At 45.2% G+C, this 16,663-nt stretch overlaps 1 protein-coding gene across 2 annotated transcripts in view; it reads right to left on the bottom strand.

Annotated features, from left to right (window-relative positions):
* The window catches only part of IGSF9 (immunoglobulin superfamily member 9), a 517,703-nt gene that overhangs the window by 259,761 nt on the left and 241,279 nt on the right, over positions 1-16,663 (bottom strand). For both annotated transcript variants that reach the window (XM_086945078.1, XM_086945079.1), the window contains exon 5: positions 3,394-3,545. In XM_086945078.1, coding sequence (XP_086801204.1) covers positions 3,394-3,545 — 152 coding nt within the window. The remainder of the gene's footprint in view (positions 1-3,393; positions 3,546-16,663) is intronic.

Below are 16,663 nucleotides of genomic sequence, written 5' to 3' on the forward strand. Positions count from 1 at the left end.
ATACCGGCGCTTTACTGGCACTCCACTAGTTTTGCAGGTTCTTCACCACTCATCAAGCTCTCTACCGTATTGCGTGATTTATCACTGCACGCGTATGACTATGACTTTTAGCAAATATTGCTCGTTATTGCCATATTCTTTAACTCTTGCTTAGCAATTTTATACGTTCTGCTCACTTCTCCGGTATCATTGTACTCACGTGCGATCCTCTTACGTTGGAGTGACATACACTGCCCTCAACAGCACCCAAGTTGTTTTCAAATTGGTTTCCGCCCGAGCAACTTTCAAATGTTTTTTTTTTTTTTCTTTTCTTTTTTTTTAGAAAGTTTTATATCTTTTTTCATCCTTTATTCCCTCCTACGGTTTTATTTATTGCAGGCAAAATGTATACAGGCATACCATTGTTAATGTCCTGATGATGATCCTATATCTTTTCTAAGGTTCGAAACGCCATCGACTTGTTGTACGCCATATACACCTCTTTATTTAATACTTGTTATGTGTAATGGTGTCTCCACTATAATTTGTTTGTCCTACCAAAACATGTCTCATACAAGCAATTTACTCTGCCTGAGCCTTTTTGTTTCATGTTGTACGTCCTTCCCACTAAGTTGGATACAGACTTGTGTCCCACTTTATTTGTTTCTTGCTGAATTTTGTGTATATTTAAGCAACTATATTTTAAAAACACCTGCCCGGCTGGAAAGCTGTAAAATATAGTACTGATTGGGTTGATATTTACTGTTTGCTCTCATTAATCCTTGTCTAGGGACTACCGTTTTAGAAATAATTTTACAAAATGGTAGCAGTTCACATTTCGATAATCCACTCAAAGTCTCTAAACTACTCCAGTTAGAACAAGCATTGGCATAGCCAATAGGTCTCGCCTTTGGGACCTTATACGTGTTTAGTAGTAGTAGTAGTAGATAAGCTTTATTCCACTCTTGCCCAGAGATCGGCATGTCCTCAGAGATCTATCCACATGGATTCCAGGTGTGCTGCTGTTCTGCCACTAAGGAGGCAAAAGGCCTCGGAAAAAGTAAACATCTTGCACGTCAACGAAGGAAAATGCCTGATTTTGCTAGCGCGGGCACCACCTACAAGGCGCACCAACACGTGTTCCAGCACAGGGGAGTTCTCTTCTGGTGTAACCCTCTGCTGAGATGCGGCTGCAGATGGCTCGTGAGCCCAATGCCACCCATACAGTTGTGTTAAAAAACCTATGTGGCAACCCAAGCCCTAAGGCATCACCCTCTTCCCCCCACGCAGTGGCACCGCTGAAAGGAACTGAGCTCCTGCAGCTGCACCACACCATTGTGGGCAGCTGGGTTTGGGAGTTGGGAGTGAGGTATTTCGCATGCCAGCAAGCTGGTGCCCCCTCCTTCTGTAAACCTAGCTCAGGGTTGAGCACTGTTCGGTTCTGCCACTGTAGAAGGGAAACCTCAGGTGAGGACCCAGAGAGTGTCGTGGAGCCGTCATTAGGGACAGAACTGTTGAGGGAGACATCACAATACGATAACATGTGTGGTAGGTGTGCAGGTCCTTTGCGGCCTAGGGTTTGTGCCTGAATACCATCCTTTCAATGGGGGTCTTAGGAAATTACAGTATAAAGTGGGATAGGAGCGCAGGTGCAATGTGCCCTATGTGTCCACAGATATTTGTGTGATTTACCCTAACACTTTTCCCTGCAACTGCACTAATAGGGCTATAAGCACCACCATAGAAACAAATGTATTTAAAGTGATATCTATGAAATGTTCAGCTCTGCGTCTACCGGGATACCTTAATACTGCATATTTATGTGTTACCTGTATAGGCAGGACACATTTCGCAAAGTATATTGTGTACATTAATCATTTTGATTCAAATTAGTTTCTTATATAAATGTCTATTATTATAAACCTTTGTGAAGTCTTTTTTGAGTTGTGTGTGTGCGCGTGGGTGTGTGTGTGTGAGTGTGTTTTGCACAAATGTTTTGCACATTGCCTACGATGTTAACCCTGTCTGCTCTGCTGCGCCTTGTTGGGAAACATCCTTTACTACACAATTATTACCACGATCTGCCTTTACAATGCAGTCAATACCACAACTGCATCATTACCACATGTTTCTTTACCATGCAAGTCATTACAATGGTGCGTTGTTGGACTGGTTTTAGATTTTAAGTCCAAGGGCCAGATGTAAGACCATTGGCATTAGCGACTCGCAAATTGCGAAAAATTGCGAGTCGCAATTTGTGAGTCGCTAATGCCAATGTACAACAGTGTCAGAGACACTGTTTGCGATTCCCAATGGGGTTGCAAATCGCATGCCTCATCAATATTCATGGGGCACTCACAATTTGCGACCCCATTGTAGATGGCTAGCACTCCTAGGTATGGTGGCCTGCTTGGTTCAGCAGACCTCCATGTCTGGGAATGCTATTAAATAAAACAGTTTTTTTAATGCAGCCCGTTTCTCTTAAAGGAAAACGGGATGCATTTAAAAACAAAACAAAATGAAACGTTTTTGTTTCATATTTTAAGGGCAGGTAGTGGTACCTGAGACCACGGCCTACACCTACAAAATATTTCTCCCTGCATTCACAAAGGGGAAGGGGTCCCCTGGGGACCCCTTCCCTTCTGTGAGTGCTCCACCACCCTCTTGAAGAGGGCAGTAAATTGCGAGTGTTTTACAACCGCAATTGAGGTTGCAAAACATTCTTACAGAGGGTAGTGAGTCGCTATTAGGAAGAAATGCCCTTGGAACGCCCCTTTCTAATAGCGAGTCGCAAATCCTATTTAGCAAGTTGCAAATAAATTGTAACTCGCTAAATAGGGTTAGTACATGGCGTATTGGTATTTTTGCATGCACAAACGGGTCGCAAACCTGTTTGGCCATGCAAAAATGGGTATAACATCTGGCCCCAAGACCTTCCCTACTGTTGCGTAGACTGGAGTTGGAATAGTAAGTTATACTATTCCAAAGTCTAGCCCCCCTTCGATGGTAAGACGTTGTAACAACTTGCATGGCATGCAAACGCATGTTAACATCGGAGTAGGGACTGCATTGTAAATGCCTGCAGGGTTCCGTGATACATCCGCTAAGCTACCAGAGGGTGATCACAGGTTATCTTGGTGTGTTTCTGAGTTGTCCTGAATAATGTGGTGGGTTTTGCCTGGCTTAGGTACATATCTTAGCCAACCAGAAACCTCATTTCTACCAGTAATTTGGGTACTAGAAGAAAACTATATAAAATGTACCTTCTAACAGAGCCCGACACCCTATCTGAAAGTCCTCAACCAATGAGAGATGAACCATCTTTGCTACTGCGCCTATCTTTACATATATATCTTGAGTGTAAAAGTAGATATAATCTCTAGTATTGATTGTTCCCATTCTGAATTTACTCACCTGCAGCTGGCCTCCACTTGAGAGGATAATGCCATCTTGCTTCCAGACAATAAGCGGCTGTGGATTACCAGAGGCCACGCAGGTGAGACTGATGGAGTCCCCATCCCGCACCTCCACTAACGCAGGCGGAGTCTCTCGAAATGATGGGGGAGCTGCAAGGAAAAGAGATATGGTTACATATACTGTATTTCAGGATAACAGAACTCAAGGCCCTGCACACTCTAACCACAAAGGCAGTTACCCCTTTGGCTCAACAACTGAACTTCAGCGCCCCTCAGGACCTGCAGCCTCTCCCCCGCCCCCCCAGCTCCTTGAGACCCTCACGGGTGAGTAGTCGCTCTCAACAAACACTGATGGATTGAATGCAAATGGGGCAAGGGGAGTAATGTTTGCAATAAAGCACCAATGGCATATAGAAAGTAATGCCAAACAAAGAAAAACAATATTCCTATGTGTAATGACACGTACTCAAATTAGTTCAATATAGCATTTATTTCATTATCACTAGTTTAATGCTAATTACAAAATTGAAAATTCATTAACCTTCACAATACTCAGTTCATACTATTTCCAAGTCCTGTTAAATCATTTCTCATTATATAAATACAACTTCATTGAACTTCAAGATTTTTAGTCCATAATCTTTTCAAATTTTGTTTCCAAAAGGCACATTTCTCCTAAAGGTAAGTATTAGATACCCAATCCTTAGACCTTAAGCAATAGGCATGCAAGGTTCCAACACGTATTTTGCGGTTACTGCACAGCTTCTTCAGGGCTGAGGGAATTACATATTGATTCAAATATCTTATTACAGACACAGGTCCAAAACATCAACTCTCCCCTTGCTCTACATTGAATACATGTTCACATGTAATACATTACAAGCATGAATTGTACTGTAGCACCAAATAATTGATTTCTTGACGGTCCTATGGCATTGGGTAACAGTGGATATAACTTGAATTGTTTGATTTTCTGGTATTAATTGTGCAAGGAAAAGTTTTGGCCATATGTTTTCTGTTGTTTGGGTCCCATAGGTTTAGGCAGGAAGTGGTATGGTTTTGCATCGTTACTAGTATTGTGCCAATCTTTATTGAATCGTGAACGTAGAGTGCTGATACACTTGAACAGGTTTTATTAGGGTATTTTCTGTATAGATGAGGTTGTGTTTTACTAGTAGGTAAGATGAATTGCCCCTTTATTTTATCTATTCTAGTCTTGTGCACATCTATTTTTGCTGATTTATGACACTTCCAACAATATGAAAAGAGGAATTGAACCAATTAATTTCAAGTACTTGTATTATTTTGGCAATGGACTTTTGGGGTCTGTTTCTTGAAATATCACCTCTGTGCCCCACCTAATCCATACTTATTCATATTTTGTTACAGTAATACAATTATTGTACAGTACTTTGCGATTAGTGGTTTGACAACTATGTGAGTAAAGATTTAGAATGCTGGAGGAATAAGGGGACTGCCTTGGAAATGTGGATGCTACAGTATAATGAGAAATGTCCTAGCTACCGTAAAGGAAGGTGTCAATTATATTAAGGACTCAGAGTCTAGGATTATGCAAGTTGAAAGATTATCCACGTCAAGAGCTGCAATGGAAGAGACTGGTTTGAAATACCAGTTTGCAGCATTCAAAATATCCTTCAAGCTATCTCTAAGAGTAAAGGCTTTGGAGGCCATCCCTCCTTGAGTAGAGTGTGCCCCGAAAAATGTTGGTATCAATACCTGCATCTTGCATTATCCACCAGAAAGGCTTCCTTAGAGCAGTCCACATTTGCTTCTGCCCTTGGGGACGAAGCTCTTCAGTGATGGTCTCATAGGCTCTGATGCACCGTAAAATACACAACTTGGGCAAGTCAGGAACGGCTGGATATGAAATCAGGCAGTAATGACATGTAGTCCGTCAAACAACATGAAATGTGACACTGTCCAGTGTAAAGGTCCTTCCCGTAATGTCTAGGGCTCTAATATCCGACAGATCAATAGATCAAGCACAACAGAATGGCCAGCTTGGCCGACAACTGTTTGGGAGCGAGGCACCTGCAAATTGGCCACGAGGAAGGAAGTCACCGCAAGAACAGAGGACTTTACCACTACTTGGCATTAATCCCTGCCTTTCTGCTGGAACCTCGACAACTGAACTGACCGACTCGTTTCGAAGCTGTGCATCCTTCCAGAGCTCTGAAGGACCATCCAGTGACTTCAACCACCAGGCAGCATCTCCCTTGGGGTGGAAGAGCCATCCCCCTACATCTGCAGGCACTGAAAAAATGTACACGGTACCTTGTGTTGTTGGCCACCAGGCCCGCCCAAGGAACAGCCCAACAGGAGGAGGTCCCTGAGGCTTTAGAGGGTCAGTCCTGTCTCGCTGCCAAATTTAGAGATGCTAGAACCCACAGGGGTTGCCCCAACACCAGTACCCTACACCACCACCCCCTACACCAGTACCCTGACTACCGAGGCTTGTTTGTGTTCAATCCAAACACCACCGCCAAAAGACCTACTTGCACGTCGAGGGACTTCAGGAGAGATGAGCTCCACACTGAAAGTGGCCCTGCTGTGTTTCTTTTTCCCTCCTCTGCAGGTACCCTAAGAACTGCAAGAGCCTCCAACGCTAATTGGTCAGCCAGCCAGCATGTCTGTACCCCAGCCCCACAGCCTGAGTAAACGACCCCTGCCTGTGTCCCCTCGGCCTAGGAGTTCACACAAGCTGAGTCGCGCATTGGGTTCTGCCGGGCTTGTCCCCAAGTCCCTCCTTGCAGATTCTGTTGTTTTGACATATCTCTTTAAAGTTTACCGAGCAGTGCTTGAGGCTACCAATGTGACCAACAACTCTGCACCCTGACACTCTGGTCCCTAAGCACATTAAACCCTAAGAGATACCTTTATATCCTTTTGCAAGTATACCTATGCTGTACATATATTTTCCTCCCATAGAATAACATTCCAGCGTTCTAGGCTCATGCCTCAAATCTGGCAGCTGTGATTTTCTATTGTTTTACCTGTAAAATTTAGAACATCTAAAGCACTTACCTGATCCTGAAGATCTTGGGTGTCTAAAATTAAATAAAAATCTGAGTTCTTTTTCTAAATTGGTCTTGAGTTTCTTTTCGTGTGTTTCTCATTTATTGACACTGGGTGTACAACAAATGCTTAACACCACCCTCGGATAAACCTAAGCTGCTCAACCATACTACCACAAATAGAGCACTTCGGATTATTAATTTAAGCCCTGTAAAACAATAAGGGTCGTCTGTACTTTTTGCGTGGTGTGCCCTTACATTGGCACTACCACAAAGAAAGCCAGCCTACTATAATATATACCACATACAATGAGTGAGGTTCAGGGGATCCAGTTTCTGAAACATCACACACATTTACACGTAGGCAGCCTTCCTACTGGAGAATGGACAAGCATTGGCAAAGTCAATAAGTCTCGCGATGCCTAAGCTATTTGCCTGGTCAATGGGAAAGTCTTTCAGCCGTGTTGTCTAGCCGCACATCTGCACAGCTGTAAGTTACTGAAAGCCCAGAATCACAGGATGTTGAGCCAATATTGAGTCTCTTCACCCCCAACTTGAGTTTGTTTTCCTGCCCCTTCGAACACAAAAAAGAGATATGAGTAGCCTGCGCTGGCCATATCATAGCACTTTTTTCCGTGCCTTTCAACCATGCTGAACAGCAGATGTGTTGCTAGACAACGTGGATAAGAGATATTCACAATGACAAGGCCAGTAGTTCGGTCATTGCCGGGATCTATTGGCTTTGCAAATGCTTGTTTGGTGTTGACTAGGTCTTGCTGAACAAATGTAGAAGTGATAGTGAGAAACAGTTGAGGAGCTCTGAAGTGACGCAATGATGTGGCGTAATGGCCAAAAATGCTGACCGGCTGAACAATTTGGATTCCGGGAAAATCACTTAGACTTCCTTCTATGTATGACAATTAATGAGTCATTGTATAATGTAACTGGTGAGCACTTGAAGCGCTCCAATGCCATTGGCTGGTGTTAGCACTATGGCAAGATGGAGGATGGAACAAGTGCTCCAAAACCATCAGATCATGCAATGAATAAATGCAGCAGCGAAGAGGGAGGTAGTGCAGGGACAGGTGAAGCAGGAAGAGATGGGGAGATGGACAAGCAAAAACAGGAGAGGGCAGGAGGAAACACTCCAATACCATTGGTTTGCATTTGCGCTATGGCAAGACTTTACAGAGCAAGCTCTCCAATACCATTGGATCATGCAAAAATAAATAGACAATACTGTTTGTGTCTTAACTGCTTTTTAAGAAATGCATTCGGTTGTGTACCCACACATGCATTTTAGTTGTAGGTGTACAAGGGAGATGGCCTTAAAAAACACAAGTACTCCTATAGAGTGCTTGAAAACCTCACCAACTAAAATAGCTCTGCAAACCGAGTGCAGTATAAGGAGTCATGTTTTTGGTCCATGTGCTATAAGAGGGCCAAACACAAGAAGAGGGCATGACACCCGCATGCCATGACGCATGGTATCAAAGAAAATAAGTGCAATGCTGAAGTTCACCAATAGTACGAGATGGGGGGCATGTAAGCTCATAGATAGAACACAAATTGACTCTTTGAAGCAGCGCATGCACGGTCTAGCTGAGGCGTAAAGAAAAAGGTTGTATTCAAGGGCAGGCGGCACGGCTCGAGGTTGGGGGGGTGGGCGCAGGAGGAGAGGGGAGGAGAGGAGGGAAACGGGCTCCTGAGATGCTTTGAATGAAAAAATAAATAAATAAAACGTACCTTGCTGCCGGGTCACGCGTCTTTTCTCCTGCTGCCCGTGTCCGACTCCAGGTCAGATCAGGAAGCAGGCAGCCAGGCTCCCACCCCTAAGCCAATCACAATGCTCCAATGGAGCGCTGTGATTGGTCTGAGCGCCTTGAGACAGCTCTCAGCCAGGGGCTCGAGGGGTGGGCATATTCTTCATGCAGGCTGAAATTCAGCCTCCCTGGAGAACAGGGGAGTGCACATGACTGTTTTGGGTGACCCAATAGGGCCAACCATGTAGTCATTGCGCACAGGAGTGTCCACCACTCCTACCCTGCAGCTTCGCCCGCCCACTCATGCACTGCCGCAGCAGGGGAAAAAATTAAAGGATAATAATATTCCGTTATTAACATTTTATTTTTTCCTTTCTTTGCTGCTCCTGGCGGTGAGGCAACGCTCCTCCGCCTTAGCGGAGGAGCTGCCACTAGTTGTACCTGATGGCTAATACAGAACTATCACTTTTGGGGCCTCATCGTGAGGGCAGTAGTCAACCATATAAAAAAAAAGGAGACTCAATTTAAGGTGGATCCCTATCACTGTATGGTCTAGCGTTCTGCTTGTGAGCAACATCCTTAGTACGCACAGAGCATCTACCTGGGCACTGCTATTCTGGTTTCTAGCACAGGAAAACATATTATGTTGGTCAGACTGAGAACATGAGCACCATGCAAATACAAAAATCGATCTTAAAGATAGCAATGTTAATAATAGTATTGTCTGTCCAGATTTTACTCATTTGACTCCAATGTGAACACACTCCATTTAAGAAAGCAAAAAAAGGAGATGAGGGCACGCTCTGAATCTTTGTATATTATAGCAACGTTACACATCAGTTTTAACGCCCACAAGTGCTTCTCTTCAGGCTGTGTTTTAGAGAGTGCATTTATCTTCTTGAAAATGTAGGTTTTAACAGTCACATGCGCAAAGAGTACGCGAGAAGTGCTTTTATATCGGTCTTTTAGCAGCTATTCTCAGTCTTTCTCCCGTGTGTAGTAGTATATATTCACAGTAGTCTGTTTTTTGGGTGGGGGAGCTTTTTTTTAGGTCTCGGCCTGGCGAAAGCAGCACATGCGTTGCTCTGCCATGCAGAGGCTTTTTGGAGTCGATACGATTTCAGAAACCATGTCGTGGCTCCGCCTACAATTGTGATTGGTGCGGGTCGTTTTGCATCATGGATGACGCAAAACACAGTGTAATGATTGCACTGGAGGCAATCATTACACTGAGGGTTGCCACTCTGTCCCCTTTTGGCCCCGCCCACCGGGATTAGATCTTTTACTTGCGGCAGGAGACAGTGTCTCCTAATTAGCCGCTAGGCACTTTTTTTTAGGTTTTGCCTAGCCAATGCGTACGAAGTACGCATGGCTAGGGAAAACTTAATGATGTGTGTGTGTGAGGACTGGACTGTCCCCACTCTCTCATTGGCTAGCTCCATAAATGGAGGCTAGCCATTGGGAGACGGGCCTGTCCGTCAATCCCGGACCAGATTCGGGGGCGTTCCCGAGAATTTTTGGCTTTTGGCGACGTCAGCCGAAAGCCTGTCCTCGGGAACGCCCCCGAATCTGGTCCGGCATTGACGGCACCCAGAAGACGTCCATTGCTTTTCGTTTTAGGGCTGACTTCTGTGCAGTATTGTTTTTGGCCACTGGGTGGCACTGCAGCGCTTCTGTTTGGCAAGTCCCGGCAGTTAGCTTTGGTGGCTCGCCTCCAGCGGTGGTTTTAGAAAAATAATTGCGGTTTGGCTTCTGCTCTCATGGGCCCTTTTAAATACATGATTGTGTTGAGTGGAATATGCGTAGGTGCTTTTTTTTGTAATGAACCAGTTGTGATCTTCTAGTTTATTCTCCAAAGACAATGGTTCAAATGATAGAACTGATCGTACTGTTGGATCTTTCAAATATGTGCATTGTATGGCGGCACTGACCTACGTGTCACTTCTACGCTCTTCGTTATTGGTCACTTAGCAGCATTCCCTTGTGTGTTGCCATCTGATAAAGCTGGAGTTGGTGACTGGATCTCCGTGTACTCAAGGTTGCTGAAGTTGGTGGGGCTGTGCATCATCTGTGCAGTAGAAGAAAAAACAGCCTGTACACATCATTTTGATGTGGGGTATCTGGGATAAAGATGTGGAAGTTGATTCATCTGCCCTACTACATCCCAGACTCTCATGAAATTCTAAGAAGATGTAAAGTGGTCAATAGTCTTTAAGAATAGGGAGACACATTTCTATCGTCCGCAATAGGATTTCATGCAAGTTCCGCAAAACTAACAAATCTCGCTCTGTAGCTCAGGCAACCTCTTGGCGGTGCTGGTGACAAGAACCACACGCAGCAGCGTTTAGGACTATGTATCTGTAGACATCAAGTAGTAAATGCGCTCCCGTCACCAGACAGGAGTGGTTCACACAGAACCCACCACAAACATGCAGAAAGACTCGTGGGAGCAGCATCAGATGGAAAACAAGGGCAAACCTAAAGACACGGAAGGAGGGACGTGTTCCTTCAGGAAATAAAAACATGAACTTCGTACGGTATCTTCGGGTGGAAAATTGCTCCTACAATTTTTTGCAATCTTTATTAAATAAAGAATAAATAAAGGTAACACTAGTTGTAAGCAGACGATGTGCTAGGAGATTCCCTTTGCTCTGGTGAGGTCTGTAGACCGTTGCATGTTCCTGTTCTGTGCCTTTAAACCAAAGGAGGAAAAGCCATGCTTCTGGAAACATCACGCTTGAAGCTCGGAGCGGTGGAGACGGCCGCAAGTGACCTGCCGTGATCTTTAATTATGCAATAAACAAGATGTATGGGAATCCCAGCTGAACCCGTTCTCTTCATTAGCTGAACGAGGCGACGGTCTGGAGGAGTTTTATAGAGGTACTGAGCTCATCTGGATTTCTTCCTTCTTCGACCCAGACCGCGGACTGTCAGGGGGGCACTGTTATTTCTGAGAGCAGCTCGGACTAGAATTAAATGTACAGTCCTGCAGTTGGTTATAATCTTACACTTGCGAGCACCTGCTTGAGGGCTATTTCTGCTATTAAAGGACAAGTTACATCGTTTATCGGGATACTATTTAAGTTGTAGGAACGGACAGAATATATAAGCTGTCACTAACCGCGAGGCCTTTCATATGGATTCTACATGTTAACCTGCGCTGACATGGTTTATACTCACAACCACGGATTCCCTCTGTCATTCACGCAGCTTAGACAGGCAGACGTCTGCCGTGAAGTTCTATTTAAAGAACTTAATTTAATTTATAAGGAATTCGATCACTCAGCCAAACATTTATGTCAAGCAGACCGCCCTGTTAGGTCAGTTTGGTGACATTCCAAAATCATGGGGTGGTTGGACTACAGCTATCTTTTATCTGGCTTTTGCAACTCCAGCTCAAAGTGTGGGGTGGAATGGGATCGACGCCACCTCTGTAGGGTCTTTGATATTGATTCAGAGTGCAGAGTGCAGATTCAGAGTGCAGATTGCAGATTCAGAGTGCAGATTCAGAGTGCAGAGTGCAGATTCAGAGTGCAGAGTGCAGATTCAGAGTGCAGATTCAGAGTGCAGAGTGCAGATTCAGAGTGCAGATGCAGAGTGCAGATGCAGAGTGCAGATTCAGAGTGCAGATTCAGAGTGCAGATTCAGAGTGCAGATTCAGAGTGCAGAGTGCAGATTCAGAGTGCAGATTCAGAGTGCAGATGCAGAGTGCAGATTCAGAGTGCAGATGCAGAGTGCAGATGCAGAGTGCAGATTCAGAGTGCAGATTCAGAGTGCAGATTGCAGATTCAGAGTGCAGATTCAGAGTGCAGATTCAGAGTGCAGATTGCAGATTCAGAGTGCAGATTCAGAGTGCAGATTCAGAGTGCAGATTCAGAGTGCAGATTCAGAGTGCAGATTGCAGATTCAGAGTGCAGATTCAGAGTGCAGATTGCAGATGCAGAGTGCAGATTCAGAGTGCAGATTCAGAGTGCAGATTCAGAGTGCAGAGTGCAGAATGCAGATTCAGAGTGCAGAGTGCAGATTCAGAGTGCAGAATGCAGATTCAGAGTGCAGATTCAGAGTGCAGAGTGCAGAGTGCAGAATGCAGATTCAGAGTGCAGATTCAGATTGCAGATTCAGAGTGCAGATTCAGAGTGCAGATTGCAGATTCAGAGTGCAGATTCAGAGTGCAGATTCAGAGTGCAGAGTGCAGATTCAGAGTGCCGATTCAGAGTGCAGATTCAGAGTGCAGATTCAGAGTGCAGATTCAGAGTGCAGAGTGCAGATTCAGAGTGCAGATGCAGAGTGCAGATTCAGAGTGCAGATGCAGAGTGCAGATGCAGAGTGCAGATGCAGAGTGCAGATTCAGAGTGCAGATTCAGAGTGCAGATTCAGAGTGCAGATTCAGAGTGCAGAGTGCAGAGTGCAGATTCAGAGTGCAGATGCAGAGTGCAGATTCAGAGTGCAGATTCAGAGTGCAGATTCAGAGTGCAGAATGCAGATTCAGAGTGCAGAGTGCAGATTCAGAGTGCAGAATGCAGATTCAGAGTGCAGATTCAGAGTGCAGAGTGCAGAGTGCAGAATGCAGATTCAGAGTGCAGATTCAGAGTGCAGATTCAGAGTGCAGAGTGCAGATTCAGAGTGCAGATTCAGAGTGCAGAATGCAGATTCAGAGTGCAGATTCAGAGTGCAGAATGCAGATTCAGAGTGCAGATTCAGAGTGCAGATTCAGAGTGCAGAGTGCAGAATGCAGATTCAGAGTGCAGATTCAGAGTGCAGAGTGCAGAGTGCAGATTCAGAGTGCAGAGTGCAGATTCAGAGTGCAGATTCAGAGTGCAGAGTGCAGAATGCAGATTCAGAGTGCAGATTCAGAGTGCAGAGTGCAGAATGCAGATTCAGAGTGCAGAGTGCAGAATGCAGATTCAGAGTGCAGATTCAGAGTGCAGAGTGCAGAATGCAGATTCAGAGTGCAGATTCAGAGTGCAGAATGCAGATTCAGAGTGCAGAGTGCAGAATGCAGATTCAGAGTGCAGAGTGCAGAGTGCAGATTCAGAGTGCAGAATGCAGATTCAGAGTGCAGATTCAGAGTGCAGAGTGCAGAATGCAGAATGCAGATTCAGAGTGCAGAATGCAGATTCAGAGTGCAGATTCAGAGTGCAGATTCAGAGTGCAGAGTGCAGAATGCAGATTCAGAGTGCAGAATGCAGATTCAGAGTGCAGATTCAGAGTGCAGATTCAGAGTGCAGAGTGCAGAGTGCAGAGTGCAGAATGCAGATTCAGAGTGCAGATTCAGAGTGCAGATTCAGAGTGCAGATTCAGAGTGCAGAGTGCAGAGTGCAGATTCAGAGTGCAGATTCAGAGTGCAGAATGCAGATTCAGAGTGCAGATTCAGAGTGCAGAGTGCAGAATGCAGATTCAGAGTGCAGATTCAGAGTGCAGATTCAGAGTGCAGAGTGCAGAATGCAGATTCAGAGTGCAGATTCAGAGTGCAGAGTGCAGAGTGCAGAATGCAGATTCAGAGTGCAGATTCAGAGTGCAGAATGCAGATTCAGAGTGCAGAGTGCAGAATGCAGATTCAGAGTGCAGATTCAGAGTGCAGATTCAGAGTGCAGATTCAGAGTGCAGAGTGCAGAGTGCAGAATGCAGATTCAGAGTGCAGATTCAGAGTGCAGAGTGCAGAATGCAGATTCAGAGTGCAGAATGCAGATTCAGAGTGCAAATTCAGAGTGCAGAGTGCAGATTCAGAGTGCAGAATGCAGATTCAGAGTGCAGATTCAGAGTGCAGATTCAGAGTGCAGATTCAGAGTGCAGATTCAGAGTGCAGAGTGCGGAATGCAGATTCAGAGTGCAGATTCAGAGTGCAGATTGCAGATTCAGAGTGCAGATTGCAGATTCAGAGTGCAGATTCAGAGTGCAGATTCAGAGTGCAGAATGCAGATTCAGAGTGCAGAATGCAGATTCAGAGTGCAGATTCAGAGTGCAGATTCTGATTCAGAGTGCAGATTCTGATTCTGAGTGCAGATTCTGATTCTGAGTGCAGATTCAGAGTGCAGATTCAGAGTGCAGATTCAGAGTGCAGATTCAGAGTGCAGATTCAGATTCAGAGTGCAGATTCAGATTCAGAGTGCAGATTCAGAGTGCAGATTCAGAGTGCAGAGTGCAGAATGCAGATTCAGAGTGCAGATTCAGAGTGCAGATTCAGAGTGAAGAGTGCAGATTCAGAGTGCAGATTCAGAGTGCAGATTCAGAGTGCAGAGTGCAGATTCAGAATTCAGAGTGCAGAGTGCAGATTCAGAGTGCAGAGTGCAGAATGCAGATTCAGAGTGCAGATTCAGAGTGCAGAGTGCAGAATGCAGATTCTGAGTGCAGAATGCAGATTCTGAGTGCAGAATGCAGATTCAGAGTGCAAATTCAGAGTGCAGAATGCAGATTCAGAGTGCAGATTCAGAGTGCAGAGTGCAGAGTGCAGAATGCAGATTCAGAGTGCAGATTCAGAGTGCAGATTCAGAGTGCAGAATGCAGATTCTGAGTGCAGATTCAGAGTGCAGATTCTGATTCAGAGTGCAGATTCTGATTCAGAGTGCAGATTCTGATTCTGAGTGCAGATTCTGATTCTGAGTGCAGATTCTGATTCTGAGTGCAGATTCAGAGTGCAGATTCAGAGTGCAGATTCAGAGTGCAGATTCAGATTCAGAGTGCAGATTCAGATTCAGAGTGCAGATTCAGATTCAGAGTGCAGATTCAGAGTGCAGATTCAGAGTGCAGATTCAGAGTGCAGATTCAGAGTGCAGAGTGCAGAATGCAGATTCAGAGTGCAGATTCAGAGTGCAGATTCAGAGTGCAGAGGGCAGATTCAGAGTGCAGATTCAGAGTGCAGATTCAGAGTGCAGATTCAGAGTGCAGAGTGCAGATTCAGAATTCAGAGTGCAGAGTGCAGATTCAGAATTCAGAGTGCAGATTCAGAGTGCAGAGTGCAGAATGCAGATTCAGAGTGCAGATTCAGAGTGCAGAGTGCAGAATGCAGATTCTGAGTGCAGAATGCAGATTCTGAGTGCAGAATGCAGATTCAGAGTGCACATTCAGAGTGCAGAATGCAGATTCAGAGTGCAGATTCAGAGTGCAGATTCAGAGTGCAGAGTGCAGAATGCAGAATGCAGATTCAGAGTGCAGATTCAGAGTGCAGATTCAGAGTGCAGAGTGCAGATTCTGAGTGCAGATTCTGAGTGCAGAGTGCAGATTCTGAGTGCAGATTCAGAGTGCAGAGTGCAGAATGCAGATTCAGAGTGCAGAATGCAGATTCAGAGTGCAGATTCAGAGTGCAGAATGCAGATTCAGAGTGCAGATTCAGAGTGCAGATTCAGAGTGCAGAGTGCAGAATGCAGATTCAGAGTGCAGATTCAGAGTGCAGAGTGCAGAGTGCAGAGTGCAGATTCAGAGTGCAGAGTGCAGATTCAGAGTGCAGATTCAGAGTGCAGAGTGCAGAATGCAGATTCAGAGTGCAGATTCAGAGTGCAGAGTGCAGAATGCAGATTCAGAGTGCAGAGTGCAGAATGCAGATTCAGAGTGCAGATTCAGAGTGCAGAGTGCAGAATGCAGATTCAGAGTGCAGATTCAGAGTGCAGATTCAGAGTGCAGAATGCAGATTCAGAGTGCAGAGTGCAGAATGCAGATTCAGAGTGCAGAGTGCAGAGTGCAGATTCAGAGTACAGAGTGCAGAGTGCAGAATGCAGATTCAGAGTGCAGATTCAGAGTGCAGAGTGCAGAATGCAGAATGCAGATTCAGAGTGCAGAATGCAGATTCAGAGTGCAGATTCAGAGTGCAGATTCAGAGTGCAGATTCAGAGTGCAGAGTGCAGAATGCAGATTCAGAGTGCAGAATGCAGATTCAGAGTGCAAATTCAGAGTGCAGATTCAGAGTGCAGAGTGCAGAGTGCAGAGTGCAGAATGCAGATTCAGAGTGCAGATTCAGAGTGCAGATTCAGAGTGCAGATTCAGAGTGCAGATTCAGAGTGCAGAGTGCAGATTCAGAGTGCAGATTCAGAGTGCAGAATGCAGATTCAGAGTGCAGATTCAGAGTGCAGAGTGCAGAATGCAGATTCAGAGTGCAGATTCAGAGTGCAGAATGCAGATTCAGAGTGCAGAGTGCAGAATGCAGATTCAGAGTGCAGATTCAGAGTGCAGAGTGCAGAGTGCAGAATGCAGATTCAGAGTGCAGATTCAGAGTGCAGAATGCAGATTCAGAGTGCAGAGTGCAGAATGCAGATTCAGAGTGCAGAGTGCAGAGTGCAGATTCAGAGTGCAGAGTGCAGAGTGCAGAATGCAGATTCAGAGTGCAGATTCAGAGTGCAGAGTGCAGAATGCAGATTCAGAGTGCAGAATGCAGATTCAGAGTGCAAATTCAGAGTGCAGAGTGCAGATTCAGAGTGCAGAATGCAGATTCAGAGTGCAGATTCAGAGTGCAGATTCAGAGTGCAGATTCAGAGTGCAG

The sequence above is a fragment of the Lissotriton vulgaris genome, chromosome 12, assembly GCF_964263255.1.
Source record: "Lissotriton vulgaris chromosome 12, aLisVul1.2, whole genome shotgun sequence".
NCBI classification, from domain to species: Eukaryota; Metazoa; Chordata; class Amphibia; order Caudata; family Salamandridae; genus Lissotriton; species Lissotriton vulgaris.